Below are 15,287 nucleotides of genomic sequence, written 5' to 3'. Positions count from 1 at the left end.
TTTCGCCAATACTGTAAGATTTCCGTGGAAGATGATACAATTTATTTATAAGTTAACCGAATTCAAATCTCAAAAACAGGAGGAAAAAATACCAACTTTGCACTGAGGCAAAAAATAAATTGACTAACTTTTCCCAAATACCCCACTATGTGGGGTGAAGATACCCCTATATCAGTCCCTGGTCCAATCACTGGCAAACCATTTCCAGTCTTCGGGGAATCCATCATTCCGAGTCACTGGCTAATTTATGTCACTTGAAACATGTCAATATCACTAAGGATTTTTTCAATGAATCCTGAAAAATAAAAGTCAATAGACAATTAAACAAAAATCCTATTTAACTAGAAATAATGCTATTTTATAAGATGTGTTAAGTATATTTTGAGAACTATATGTCCTAGGATAAACATATTATAAAATTGTAATCTGGAAGTAAAAAAAATACTTAACTACATTTAAAAATCTAGACAGTTTGTGGGGAGAGGGAGAAGACTGGCAACAGGACGGGTTTTCACAGACTCATTTGTAAGCAACTTTATTAAAACTTGTAACAGAGGTAACTATTATTTAAAGCCAATTTTCATTGACCAGAATTTGAAAGCCTAAGTTTTCAGAGTCTATGTACAATTTGAAACAAATATGTCAGCATTACATTAAGAAATGTAATGGCTAGTGTGGCTCAGCTGGTTGGAGCACCGTCCCGTACACCGAAAGGTTGTGGGTTTGATTCCTGGTCAGGGCACATACCTTGGTTGCAGGTTCCGTCTCGTGGTTTGGCGCCTGGGAGAGGCAGCCGTCGATGTTTCTCTCTCACATTGGTGTTTCTCTCTCTTTCTCTCTCTCTCCCTTCCTCTCTCTAAAATCAATTAAAACAAACAAAAAAAAACCAAATCTTAGATCCATTGTGCCATTACATGACAAGGACCAAAGAACCCCATACATTCCTAGCACTTTCAACCACCAAGAATATACTTCACCAATTGAGAATAATGCCACTTTTTAAAAGTTGCCAACAAAATACTATTTCATATTAAAGTAAATGATCTGTACCATAACAGAAAACATAAACACTATTACAGTACAAATTACATGTATAACAAGCCTGTTCCGAGTGTTAGTCCCATGGCCTAGAATCACACTCAGGAAAGTAAAAATTATGAGCCTGGAACTCAGCATAAGAAAAGTGATTGTTAAAAGTAGAGCTGATATGCATTTATAATACAGGGAAACCAGACACAGGAAACTTATAAGCAGAGTGAATCATCACTTAGTAGGGATGTTGTAAAATGATTTCAAGCAAAAGTCTTTCCCAAATCTAAGAATCTATGATTCCATAACAATCATCTCCTGAAAAATTGCAGTTCACGGGGTCACTTGAAAAACTAGTTATGCACCTTAGCTGGGTGGTTCGGATGGTTGGAGTGTCATCCCAGGGTGCACCAAAAGGTTTCAGGTTAGATTCCTGATCAGGGCACATAATTGGGTTGTGGGTTCAACCCCAGGTCGGGGCGAGTGTGGGAGGCAACTGATTAATGTTTCTTTCTCTCTTCCCTCCTCTCTAAAAATCAATAAAAAACATTAGAAAAGAAAAAGGCAACTAGTTATGCTATTCTGTTCCAGCAGTATATACTTCGAAGCCAAGGAATAATTTTTAAAAATAAAGTGTTTTTTAAAAAGCCAGTGTTAGTGAATCACAATTTCCTATTCCTGAAGAAATATCCACAGGGCAAGATTTCTCAACTATAGCATTATAGACATTTTGGACCAACTCATTCTTTGTTGTGAGGGCTGCCCTGTGCGCTGTACATGATGTTTAGCAGCATCTATGACCTCTACCTACTTGATGCCAAAGCCCTCACCACTCAATTGTGACAATCAAACATGTCTCCAGGCATTCCCAATTGTGTCTCTTGGGAGGCAAAAATGCCTTATCCAGAATCATTGACAAAAGGGTAAAAACGAGTTTGGTGCTAAATTGTTTTCTTTTTAAGCTGCTCACAGACAATACCAATTTATTATCTTTGGGTGGTTCTATTTATAATCTGCTTACAAAAAGGAACTATATAGGAAAGAGTCAAACTTCTATGGTTTCAGCGTGGCTAAAGGCATGGTTTACACCTGAAGATTTGGATTCAGCAATTTCTTTGTAAAATTGGTGGTTATAAGAATTAAATGTACTAATACATTTAAAATGCTTAGCATCTGACACAGTAAGTTTTAGCTACTATATATTTGGTGCTAATTTTACACTTCATTCTGTAGAAAGCAGGCAACCCATCTTGTATCATTCTCAAGAGAAAAATCGGTAATCTATGTATCTTGAGTAAACTGTTTTTAACGAAAATTTCCATTTGCTTGAGGGATCAAGAACATTTTTTCCACTGATTCTTGTAGGCTCTCTCTCAATTATAAAACTGAAACAGGAGGAGCCTTCAAATCTGCTCCCCTGATCCCACCACTAACATTTCAAAGAAAATAGCAGGTAGACCGGTGGTTGAAATCTTAAATATGCAGAACCCCCGAAAGCAAATTCACTTAATAAAATACCAGAAGTGGGCTACTCAGGTCTTCCAAATACAATTTCTTTGTCCTCCCTTCAAAACTAACAGCTCCTCTCTTTTGTGTATCATCTATATTTTGGCATCTCCATCCTTTCAAACACACACACTAGAAAATTTGAGTGGTTCTCTACTCTTTCACTTCCCTCTTCTTCACCCAGTATAAATCACTAAGTTCTGTAGACAGTTCTTTGGAAGCGTCTCAAAGCCTCACCTCTTTCCAGGCCATCTACACCCCGTATCACTGCCCAAGTCTGAGTTTGTCCCTGCCCAGCTTAAAATCATCTCTTAACACCAGCTGATTATAACAGCGCAGTGTGACCTAAAGGTATGACCTAAAAGAAAGGTCACTGCATTGTGACCTCCCAGCCTGACCCTCTATTCTTTGCCTCCAGCATCGTTCTTTTGACGCCCCCTTTTTCATTACTTCTCTGAGCCACTGATACTCCAGAAGCCCGAGTGTGAATTACTAACCCAGTATGGACCCAGGGAATAGTGTCAAGTTGGCCCTGGGAAAAGCGAAAAAGATGCAATTAAGCTTAATTCCCAGTCCCACGTGCAAAATGGGAAAACCCAGAGAACAAAATGTTCCAAGAGGAGCCTTATTCCTATTTGCCCTCCAAGACCAAGTGGGCTCAGCACGTGAACTGTCAAAGGCGACGCCACAACAGACTTGAAACCGAGGAGCAGGGTCGGCTTTCGGGCCCAATCGGGTCGGATACCAAACCCAGCCGATATGAATCAGAAATGGAGAGGGCCCATAGAGGTCCGTTTCAAACCTCAACCTTGGAAACCCGAGGAGGCGCAGGGTTCCGTACACCCTCCCCATCTCCACGTTCCACGGGAAAGGGGAGAACAACTCTGGTTTCTCTTCAGCATTTACCTCTCTGAGCCCAAACGAATCTACACCTCTAACTCGACACCTTAAACCCTCCCATCTGAACCTGGTCCCAGCCGCTCCCTCCCGGACCAGCCCGCCCTTTCAGCGCGCACAAAGCTCCACAGATCGACCCAGTTCTGTCCCTTTTCCCTATTTGGGGCACAGAAAAACACTACTCCTTCTCCCTACCTGAGGCGGGTACTTCTTCGCACACGTTGGATCCGAATTCCTGTTCCACGGCACACAGCAACGTCTACCCTACGTTCAACCCCAGCCCGCTCCTCCCCCACCGACCTCCCGCTAGGAAAGCGGCTTCCGGTTTCAGTCCGCCGCCAAAGAGTTCCCCTCCGGACTCTGCCTGGGGCCCGAAAGGATTAGGTCCGTAAGCGTGGCGGAAGGCGAGGACCGCAGCACTTCCGTCCGGCCTCGGCTGAGGCTCAGCCCTACGCCCGGCCTCTGCTACCGCAGTTTCAGCCGCGACGACGGCTGGGGGCGGGTCCGGTGGCCGCAGAGCCCGCCCTCTGAGAATGGCTGCGTTGGGGGAGCGACGGATCTGGAAGCTGCTGGAAAGCGCTCCAGTGGCGGAGGTGACGTCACTGGGGGTGGGGCGTGATTAAAACTAGTTCGCGGCCGGCAGCGGAGGGATTTCGCTGAGGAAAGAGAGTAGCACGTGTTTTGCTGAGGTCTGGCCCGCGAGACCCCGAGTCGGAAGCCGACGCGCCCTTGAGTGACCTGGTGGGCGGGCGAGGGGCGGGCTCCCGGGCCGGCGGAGGGTGCCCTGGAGGCTCTAAGCCGGTGCGTCCACGCGGCACCGCCATCTCGCCGACTGTGGGCCGCGCGAGGCCTGCATACGCCGCCGTGCTAAAGCCTCCGTGAGAGTCGAGCTGCCCGAGTGCGTGTTCAGAAAGGTCACCACACACGGAGCTGCCCCTCCCTATGTCCCAAGCCCCATCTTCGGGGCCAGGGGCTTTTCTGCCCGGATTCTGGGATGTTTCTCCTCCTTCCCTCCCTCCCAGATCTTCTAACGGTAAGGGCAGAAGCACAGGGACCCTGTCCACGACCGGTTCCAGCCCGTCAGCCTCGGCTCCGTCCCTGCCACGCCGACTCCGGCCTCCTGACTTGTAACAGGAGAACGGGAGAGCTCTCCTTTGTGAGTTCAGGCGGCTTTCGTAGGAAGGTCATGTGGTTCCGGGGCAGCGTGACCGCGTGCGCTGCTTCCTAGTCTGCAATCCGAACCTGGGGGCAGCGTAGTCCTCTCGTTCGATTGGTTCTAGTCCTAGAATAACGACGTGCAGGTTCTGCCCCGTTCTTCGCGGAGCACCCGCGGCCGTGTGGACTGTGGTTCTCTTCGTGGTCTCGCCGAATGGCCGCCCGAGCTGGTCTTGTGGAGTGACGCTGACCGTGTTGATAGGGTGGCACAGAGGGACCGAGTCCTGTACACCGGGAAGTTCTAAAGTGAAAAGCATTTTAGTTTTTGGTGCTTCTGAATGCAAATGGTCAAGAAATCCTGCAGGAAGTTTGTTTTGCTTTTTCCAGACTGAAATATAGGCAGGTTAGTTTTTGTTTACCTTTTTTGTTGTGCACGATTATTAATGTGTTGGTATATTTGTTATTACATTTAGCTATTTGGGATTTTTTTAAATGAGTTATGAAAATATGAAAATGTTGTATTTCCTCCTGAACTAGTAGCTGAAACTCAGGGTTTTTCTTGTTCACCATTGCCATTTCCATTCTTTGGAATGGAGTACACTTTTTTTGTAATTAAACACTTGCTGAGTAGCTTCATAAATTGAACAAAATAATTGATTCAGTTAATTAAAGTGTAGCTGAAATTGTAAGATTGAAAAATCAACATTCCCAAACTGAATTATATGAATCAAACCTTGTTTTCTGTAAAGTTGATTTTTTTTTTACAGGAAAAAATATGTAATTGTAACAAAATGAAGGTGGAGCTGGGATTGTGAAAAGAATTAAAGGGATTTTTAGTATATGTTCCACAGTTTTCCCCCTGTAAAAGGTAGAGAAAGTCACATAAGGCTTCATAAAATAAAAGGAAAGGTACTAATATAGAACAGTCAATCAGGAGAAGTCAACTACAAATTCTCCTTTCATTTATATCAGAGGAATGGTATGTTAGAAACACACACACTATATACATTCCTGCTTGTTCCTTACCAGTGTATTTCGAATGCCTCTTTCTGTGTATTACACTGGACCCCACAAGAGTCCAGATACCTTCCTAGGGTTAAAGCTCATTGCCTCTGAGTCTTTTCAGCAATGTGGGACAGAGTTTTATTCATTTATATTTAAAAAATAGCATGATCTAATCAAAGGGAGCTTTTATTAAATTTATGACCAATGAGCAGCTGCAATAGGAATACAGTGTGGTACAATTAGAATTTTCTTTTTTCAGCTTTTGCCCCCTCTGCTAGGTTAGATTCCTTAATAACAAACAAGCCTTTGGCCGAACCTAGGATGTAAAAACTGCCTGCTTGTTCTAGTCTCATCAAAAAAATGCTGGTTGAAGTGTCTAACCATATTTTCTAGCAGCACCTTTGTGAGTACAGTCTATAAACTCTCACCTGATTCCAACATTAGAAGGCTTTGAAAAACCAAAACCCTTTTAAGCTTGGGGACAAAATTAATTTGGTAGCAAAATATAACCTAAACCCAGAAGTTCTATATAGTCGTCATGTATCACATATGTTTTGTTGAAGAAAGATTATGTTTGATTATGGGATGTGGCCTTTGGCCCCTGGTATGTTAGGTGTTACATAATGGTTTGTGTACCTTGTAACATTTTTAAAGTTCCAAGAAATTATTTACTTCTAAAACATATCCATCCCCTAAGTTTTGGTTAAAGAATGCAAACCGATATTAATGTTTTGGACAATACAATTGTGCTAGGCATTTGTATATTTAAAAAACTAAAACAGCATAATACAGTTGAGTTCTTTACCTCAGTGAATTCACTTGTGTTAGAAGGATAGAAAAAAGTACATTTAGCCTGGCTGGTGTTGCTCAGTGGTTGAGAGTCGACCTATGAACCAGGAGATCGCAATTTGATTCCCAGTCAGGGCACATACCCAGGTTGTGGGCTCGATCCCCAGTGGAGGGCGTGCAGGAGGTAGCTGATTGATGATTCTCTCTCATCATTGATGTTTTATCTCCCACTCACTCTCCCTTCCTCTCTGAAATCAATAAAAATATTTTTTAAAGAGAAAATACACTTATACTGTAATATGTTCACTGATAGAGCTATGCACAGCTTATTAGTGTAGCCATGTAGAAACTACGTAAGAAATTGGTAGTCCAAGGGTTTAAGATTATTTTGTACTTTAAACTCTAAAATTTAGATAGAACATGACAACCTATTTTTTAGCCTAAACTTACCTGGCTCCGTTTTGCCCACATGAAATGAGAAGACAGTATGATAAAGAAGTGTCTTAGAGTAGATATTGGAATATCTGATTTTTATTCCTAACTCTTCTGCTATGTGACCTTACACAAATCACTTAATTTTCAAGGCCTTGTTTTATAGATCTATGAGAAGTTTGGGATAGATGGGTCTCTTAAGGAAGGTCCCTTATAATCCAAACATTCTACCTGCAGGCATTTATTTCCCTTTAAGCCATATATATATATTTGTATTGATTTCAGAAAGGAAGAGGGAGGGAGGGAGAGATAGAAACATCAATAATGAGAGAGAATCACTGATTGGCTGCCTCCTGCACCCCCCCCCCCCCCCCCCCCACACACACACACACCATCAAGCTTGCAACCTGAGTATGTGCCCTGACCGGGAATTGAACTGTGACCTCCTGGTTCATGGGTTGACACTCAACCACTGAGCTATGCCAGCAGGGCTATACCTACTTTTTATAAATGTTTCCCATTAAGAACATGATCCTATTTCATCTCAAAGTACTTTCTTGCTGATCTAAATTTTGTGTTTCCTTTTGGATTAGGTAATATATTCACATGTTCAAAATTCAAAAAGTAGAAAGGATATGCAGTTAAAAGTCTTTCTTCCACTCTGGTTCCTCAACTACCCAGTTCCTTGCCTAGGGAACACCTAATGCCAACAGTTGGTTATATAGTTTTCCCTCCAAAAAATTTATGTATATACAAAGGAATAAATACTATATATTTTTTATTTTTCTTTTCCCTCCTTTTTACATAAATGGTACATAATTTAATTTTTCACTGATTTTAGAAGTTGTTCTATCATTATATAAGATGGTTCTTCATTCCTTTTTATGGCTGCAAAATATTTCATTGTATATGTTTCATTTCATCAGTCCTCTTCTTTTAGACATTTAATTTTTTTCTGGTCCTTATTAAAAGTTTTGTGCAATGAGTAACTTTGTATATCCATCATTTTCCACATATGTGTATATATTTGTGCCAAAGACAGTGGCTTAGCTCAGTTGGGGTAGTGACATATTGATAAACTGTTATTTAATAACCAGTAACATAAACAGATTGATAAATCAGGCTCTCTAGGATTCCATCAACTTTGACTTACATGTTCCCCATGCTAATATAATAGAGTGGTATAGGGGAGTCAACACCCTACTAGTTTCTAAAGTAAACATGAAATAAATCATATCTCTTCATTTGAGCCTTAGATGAAGCAAGTGGATTATGTTTAAGGAACTTGTCCTAAACATACAAATAAATATATTAATATTTAAACACTCAAATCATGTAGCATACACAGCAAGACTTTCATTGAGGGGCATGTAAGAACTGAGACTGATTGATGTAACAATAGGTTTGTGCTTGCCAGCTCATGCTCACTTCATGGCATATGCTCATTAAATGCTATTTAAATTGATTTTTCTTTTAGATTTTTTGCCAAGCACATATCCTGTAGTTGGATTTGTGTAAGATGTCATTTCTATATACTCCCCATTTACCGATAAGAAAACTTAGCCTAAAAGAAGTAAACAATTTACCCAGATTTGCATGACAAAGTGGCAGACCTGGGACTAGAACCTACATCTAATTTCTAATCCAGGACTTTTTCCAGTATTTCACATGCTCTCATAATTTAACATGTGGCTCTAGCAGTAGATCTGAGAGTGCCCAGTGGTTAGGAACTACTTTAGATACATTTACTTTGCCTAAGCTCTTGAGCAGGGGTGGGGAACTTTTTTCCTGCCAATGGCCATTTGGATATTTATAACATCATTCATGGGTCATACAAAATTATCAACTTAAAAATTAGCCTGTTACTGCCTTGACAGGGCCAGAGCAAATAAGGCCCACGGGCCGGGCATTCCCCACTCCTGCTTTAGAACAATCTGGAGTTCAGAAGCGGCAGTTCTTTCTTCTGATGACAAAATAACATTCTATAAGTAATCATTGAAGTATTTACACAACATGTTGATTAGCCATCAGGAGGTCTCCAAATCAAAGAAATTAAAGCTGAAATGGAGAAACACTCCTAATCGGGACATAGTTGTCACTTCCAGATGAGTTTATCAGTCATAAGGACTGGAAGGAAATTAGAATTATTTGGAAACGAATAGTCTTACATTGCAGAGTTCATGCCATCGCTTAATTTAGCCAAGAAAATCTAAACCATCAGAAAAGGACAAGTGGTGATAGATTAGAGACTATGCTGTAGTTAACTATTCCCTTGAAGCTGGCATTAAAGCACCTGAAGCTCCCAGCACACTTTTGAGTCCTTAACTCTGCTGACTTGTCAATCTGTCCAGTCTACATGAGCAACCCTCTGTCCTCCACTCCCATTCCAATTCCTTATTACCACCTGCTTTATTCTTGAGCACATAGACTACATCTATGTCATTCACCATTACATATGCATTTAGTACATAGTACATATTTGTTAACGAGTGAATGATCTTGGTGGTTCCCAATCACCAATTTAGGTGGCTCACCAAACTTTTAAAATGAAAGATTTTTAAGAGTATATTACCCCATGTACTTAAATTTGTTACTTCAGTGTTGGTTTGGTGGAAGATGTGTATGTAACTTACATGCTCATCTTATTGAGAAAAATATTAACTTATTCATGAATATGCCAAGGCAGTATGCTAAATGCCAGGTAAATACAAAGGTGAATAATGCATAATCATTATTCCTAAAAAGAAGTAGAAACATTGTAAACAAATAGCTTTTATATAAGGCAAAATGAAATAAATTGTATCTAGAGAAGCAATGTTCTGTAGCAGTAATGAAGTAATGATTAATTTTCATTATAGGAGGGCCCTATTGGAGTTGAATTTTAACTTTGGTCTTGAAGATAGAAAAATAGAACTGAAGTCTCTATATGCAGAATAGAAAGGAATGTTTAGCTTCCCTTTTTTAAAAAAAGTGCTTAAAATAGTAATATTGACCACAAAGAAATCTTACAAAGCGTTGTCATAAAGCGATCTTTATCACCGATAAGGGCTTAATCTCCAACATTTACAGGGAACTCATACAACTTAACAAAAGGAAGATAAACAACCCAATCAAAAAATGGGCAACGGACCTAAATAGATACTTTTCGAAAGAGGACATAAAGAAGGCCAAGAGATATATGAAAACATGCTCAAAGTCACTAATCATCCGAGAGATGCAAATCAAAACAACAATGAGGTACCATCTCATACCTGTCAGAATGTATTATCAACAAATCAACGAATGACAAGTGCTGGTGAGGATGTGGAGAAAACAGAACCCTCATGCTTTGCTGGTGGGAATGCAGACTGGTGCAGCCACTGTGGAGAACAGTATGGAGTTTCCTCAGAATACTAAAAATAGAACTCCCATTTGACCCAGTGATCCCACTTCTAGGAATCTATTCCAAGAAACTAGAAACACCAATCAGAAAGGATATTACTCCCCTATGTTCATAGCAGCACAATTTACCATAGCTAAGATTTGGAAACAGCCTAAGTGCCCATCAGCAGATGAGTGGATTAAAAAACTGGTACATCGCCGAACCGGTTTGGCTCAGTGGATAGAGCGTCAGCCTGCGGACTGAAGGGTCCCAGGTTCGATTCCGGTCAAGGGCATGTACCTTGGTTGCGGGCACATTCCCAGTGGGGAGCGTGCAGGAGGCAGCTGATCGACCTCTCTCATCAATGTTTCTGGCTCTCTATCCCTCTCCCTTCTCCTCTGTAGAAAATCAATAAAAAAAAAAATAAAATAAAAAACTGGTACATCTACACAATGGAATACTATGCTGCAGTAAAAAAGAAGGAATTCTTACCATTTGCAACAGCATGGATAGAACTGGAGAACATTATGCTAAGCGAAATAAGCCAGTCAGAGAAAGATAAATATCACATGATCTCATTTGTGGAATATAATGAACAACATAAATTGTGTTGTTCATTATATTCCACAAATGAGTGGCTTATTTCGATTAGCATAATGCTCTCCAGTTGATGAACAAAAACAGATCCAGAGACAGAGAAGCATCAATCAGATGCTCAAACCTCAGAGGGAAGTTAGGGGAGGGTGGGGGTAAGGAGGAGAGATCAACCAAAAGACTTGTATGCATGCATATAAGCCTAACCAATGGACACAGACAACAGGGGTGTGAGGGCATGAGTGGTGGGATGGGGGGGGCAATGGGGAGATAAGGACACATATGTAATACCTTAATAAAGAAAAATAAACACCTAGCATTAAAAAAAAATAAAGCGATCTTTAAAAATTTCAGTTATAAAATTACTCTGGCCTTAAACATTACACTTCTAAAATTGAGACTAACCATAAAACCAACTCGACTATTTTGACTAGGTTGGTGCTTTCCAACTAGTTGCTAAGTCATTGGTTTAATCTAATAATAGGATTCTAATTGATTGCTAATTTAAATTAGTAATTATTTAGTAAACTAATCAGTTAAGACAAACTGTTGAATGATTTTTAAAAAACTTTTTAAAAAGTGATTTTTAAGCGATTGTTGGTTTTTAACATTTGGTTCTCAGGCTGTGTCACAGGTTAAAATGTACACTATTTTTTGGATGGTTCAGTTTGGTTTCTTCTTTAAGTTTACTTTTTTTTTTTTTCTACCTTGTGTATTTTCCTAAGCAATATAGACCTTCTCCTTCCCCTCTTATTAAAAAAAAAAAAGAAAAGAAGCAGCTTTATATTCACAGACATGATTTCAACTTGGCCACTTATTAATCACAGTTCTGCCACTTTCCAGTTTTGTTACCCCCAACAAAATATGTAACCTCCCTGAGGCTCGATTTCATCTATAAAATGAAATATTTACAAATCTCACCCTGTCATTTAACTAGTTTTGTGAGCTCAGGTCAATTATTTAATTTGTCTGAGCTTCAGTTTTTTATATATGAAATTATCTTAAATGAGGTTATACTAGTATATAGAACAGTATCTGGCAGTTAATAAGCCTTTAGCAAATATTGGTTTCCCCTGACCCTCTCCCATCTCATCTAAATCTCATCTGTCCTTTAAAATTTACTTGAAGTTCTGTCTGCTATCATCTTTCCTTTGCTAGCTCATAGCAGTCTCTTTTTTCTGAAGTGGTTGCACTCATCATATATATCTTGGGGTCTTAAATTGGTATAAGTTAGTATATTGTGAACATATTAAAAATGCAGTTGCTCGGGTCCCATTCCTGGTTCTGTGAGGTCAGCATAGGGTCTGGACATTAGTGTTTTTACCTTTCTCCTTTAGATTTTCTGATGCTTACTGATAATCATAGTTTCTCACCTATTTGTTAATAATTCTGTGCTTCTTCTAGTTTATATTTGTTAGGTAATTCTTGTAATATTAGTAACCCTTCAGGTATTTTAGTTCGCACCCAAGATATACTTTAAACTCCACAAGGGTGCAAAATACTACATAGTACTTTATTTTGTACTTAGTTTAGAGGTTAAAGGATAAGTAATGTCCTTTTTTCCCCCTCTGCTGAAGTTTGAATACAGTTAAAAAATAAGATGCAGAAGTCACATAGGTAAAGATTCAAATATGAGTTTAGAAAGTTGTTTGGAAAATGTAGCTAAGGTTTGCAGCCACAATGAGCTTCCTTGTATTGCACTCTAGAATTAGGCAGATGTAAACCTTACCTTTCTCTATCTACAAGAATAGAGCTTGTCCCACTACATTTACAGTGTATTAGAGAGCAGACCGGAACAAATGGCTCTCTTCAGTCAGACAAATCCCAAATGGAAATGATAATGGAAGTGGCTGAGCCTCAGAATTTCTTCTCAAAATTGTCAGACCATTTACTTTCTTCTACTCGAGGGAGGGGTTAGTGAGATCAGCTGTAAATACTACTTTAAAGAAGTTTCATGTGGAGTATGAGTTTTCTTGCTTTCAAAGGTACTGAGTAGTTATTTGTTAATGGATCTTTTAATACCTTGCTTGCATTACATCAGCATGCTGTGATTTTTAATACCTAAATGAGAAGTTATAAAGTTACAGCTTTAACCAGCTAAATTAGTGTATATAATTGTTTTATCATTTACTATGTAAGAAATTACTCCCAAACGGCTTAAAACACAAACATTTATTATTTCACACAGTTTCTGATGGTCAGGAGTCTGGGAGTGGATTCAGCTGGGTAGTTCCAATTCAGGGCATTTCATGTAGCTGCAGTCATATGAAGGCTGCGTGAGTGGCCTCACAACATGGCAGCTGGCTTTCCACCAGAGCAAGTGCCCTGAGAGAGGCAAAGACCACAGTGTCTTTTATTATAGCCTCAGAAGTGACATAGCATCACTCTGTTGTACAGACCCTCTCTGATTTAATATGGGAGGAACCTACACGATGGTTACCGGGAGGCAGGGGTCATTGGAGACCATCATGGAGGCTGCTACCACAATTATACAACAAGTTGGTTTGAATTTTTTTTATGTTAATCCTCATCTGAGGATACTTTCCCACTGATTTTTAGAGAGAGTGGAAGGACAGGGAAGAGACAGAGAGAGAAACATCGATGACACATTGATTGGTTGCCTTCCACACGCTCCCAACCAGGGCCTGGGATCGAGCCTGAAACTGAGGTATGTGCCCTTTACCAGAATCAAACCTGGGATGCTTCAGGCTGTAGGCCGATGCTCTATCCACTGAGCCAAACTGTCTAGGACTAGTTTGATTTTTGTTTCCTTGCATTGCTTCAAATAATTCAATGATGTTTAGTGTCCTGTTAAAATTATTGAAATGTTAGTGGTAGTTTTATGAGATAATTGTATTTTTCTGTGTATATTGTATAATTTCCTAGCTGGAAAATAAGTTGAGAGGATGATTGTCTACTAATGCTCCCTCCTCCCTGTCTAGCTCTGTGTCTAAATCAGAAATTTACATAGTGTGATCAGGGACTGCTCTTAATTTTCATGATCTTCCAGATACTCTGTAAAAGTTCAGGTGATCTACAGGCACCTTATGCTAAAGTGGTGATAGATACAATTTTGATTTCAGTATAAATTAATAATTTACTTCTGGTCTCCTGCGAGGTGCTTTATAAAGTCTGACTTCCAGCATCTGGTTTAGTCAAGAGAGGATTTTTTGCAGTGATAATCAGAATTAGGTGGACTAGATAGTAGTGAAGGTAATTTACCTCACTACAGTAGTCCAAGGCCCAGAGGAATTGAAAAATCACTCAAGTAAGCATCAGTGGTTTGATTAAAATTCTAATGCCAGAAACCTAAAGAAGTACAAGTAAGTGAAATAAAATGGTCAAAAATAATTAACCTTTGTTTTCTAGATTCCATATGTACATGTGGTATTTGTCTTTCTCTGTGTGACTTTTTTCACTTAGCATAATACCCACTAGATCCATCCATGTTGTTGCAAATGGCAAGGTTTTATTCTGAGTAATATTCATTGTATTTATATACCACATCTTTATCCATTCATCTATTGATGGACACTTAATGATGCTTCCAACACAGGGAATATCATCAATAATATTGTAGCAACTTTATACAGTGACAGATGATTACTAGATTTATTATGGTGATCACATTGTAAGGCATAAAAATATAGAATCACTAGGTTAGACACCTGAAACTAATATAATATTATATGCCAACTGTACTTAATGAAAATTTTTAAAATGTATCCATTTTTATTTTACTCATTTATTTCATCATATGAGGTGAACCCTTTTATTTCAGTCATTTATTTAATTTGAACTCATAAATATGATGAACTCATTCATTTCATTATACTTTAGACTTCATATCATATACTAAATAATTTTAGGCTTTGTAAGATAGGAAAAAAAAGGCAATATAACTTAGGGGGAACTTGAAATGTTCATTAAATACAGAATATAAGATTTATATAAAAAGCATTTATATAAAAAACATTCTATTTTTAATACTTTCCAATAGTGGAAAAGACAATAATTTGAAGATTATGGCAGAAAATATTTTAACTGACATTGCCTCAATGTTCTTTGGAATTCTAGCCGTAAATTTGTTGGATCAATTTGCATTTTAAGTTGCTAAAGAATGTTCATTAAGTTGTTTAAAGAAATTATACATGAAAGACCAGTTATAGAAGCAATAATGAGCAAATGTTTTATCTGTATTTAAGCTGTTTCCTACACAGACAGAAGAGCGTATAGAGCTTGTGACCTAGTACCAGACCAGTGGTCTCATTTGGTTGTCATAATTTTTAGTCATGTAGGCATATTTGATAGCAGCTTTCACCTTCAAGTATTAGGAGGAACTGTTTTCCTAATCAGGAAAGAAATTTCAGAGAATTCATTTTACTTTTCAAATGTAATTTGCTATGATTAATCAATAAAATGATGTTTGGTTTGAGTACTGGTTAGCTTTAAGATGAGATCTCCCCTGAATTCTTAGAGTAAATGAGAGGTAGTAATATATTTTTTCTTTAAATATATT

The 15,287-nt window shown here is 39.0% G+C and overlaps 1 protein-coding gene across 3 annotated transcripts in view; it reads right to left on the bottom strand.

Annotated features, from left to right (window-relative positions):
• The window catches only part of USPL1 (ubiquitin specific peptidase like 1), a 33,156-nt gene extending 29,428 nt beyond the window's left edge, over nt 1-3,728 (bottom strand). The window contains exons 1-3 of one of the 3 annotated variants that reach the window (XM_023751122.1): nt 3,628-3,728; nt 748-856; nt 129-295 (exon numbers count right to left, since the gene is read on the bottom strand). In XM_023751122.1, the coding sequence (XP_023606890.1) occupies nt 129-227 (99 nt within the window). In that variant the 5' untranslated portion in view covers nt 228-295; nt 748-856; nt 3,628-3,728. Of the gene's footprint in view, nt 1-128; nt 296-747; nt 857-3,627 lie in introns of those variants that run through there. The other 2 variants (XM_014452875.2, XM_023751123.1) reach the window with 2 other exon arrangements.
• Between the last annotated feature and the right edge of the window lie 11,559 nt (nt 3,729-15,287).

This window comes from Myotis lucifugus, unplaced genomic scaffold (assembly GCF_000147115.1).
Source record: "Myotis lucifugus unplaced genomic scaffold, Myoluc2.0 scaffold_19, whole genome shotgun sequence".
NCBI lineage: Eukaryota > Metazoa > Chordata > Mammalia > Chiroptera > Vespertilionidae > Myotis > Myotis lucifugus.
This window is presented reverse-complemented; position numbering and strand designations above follow the sequence as displayed.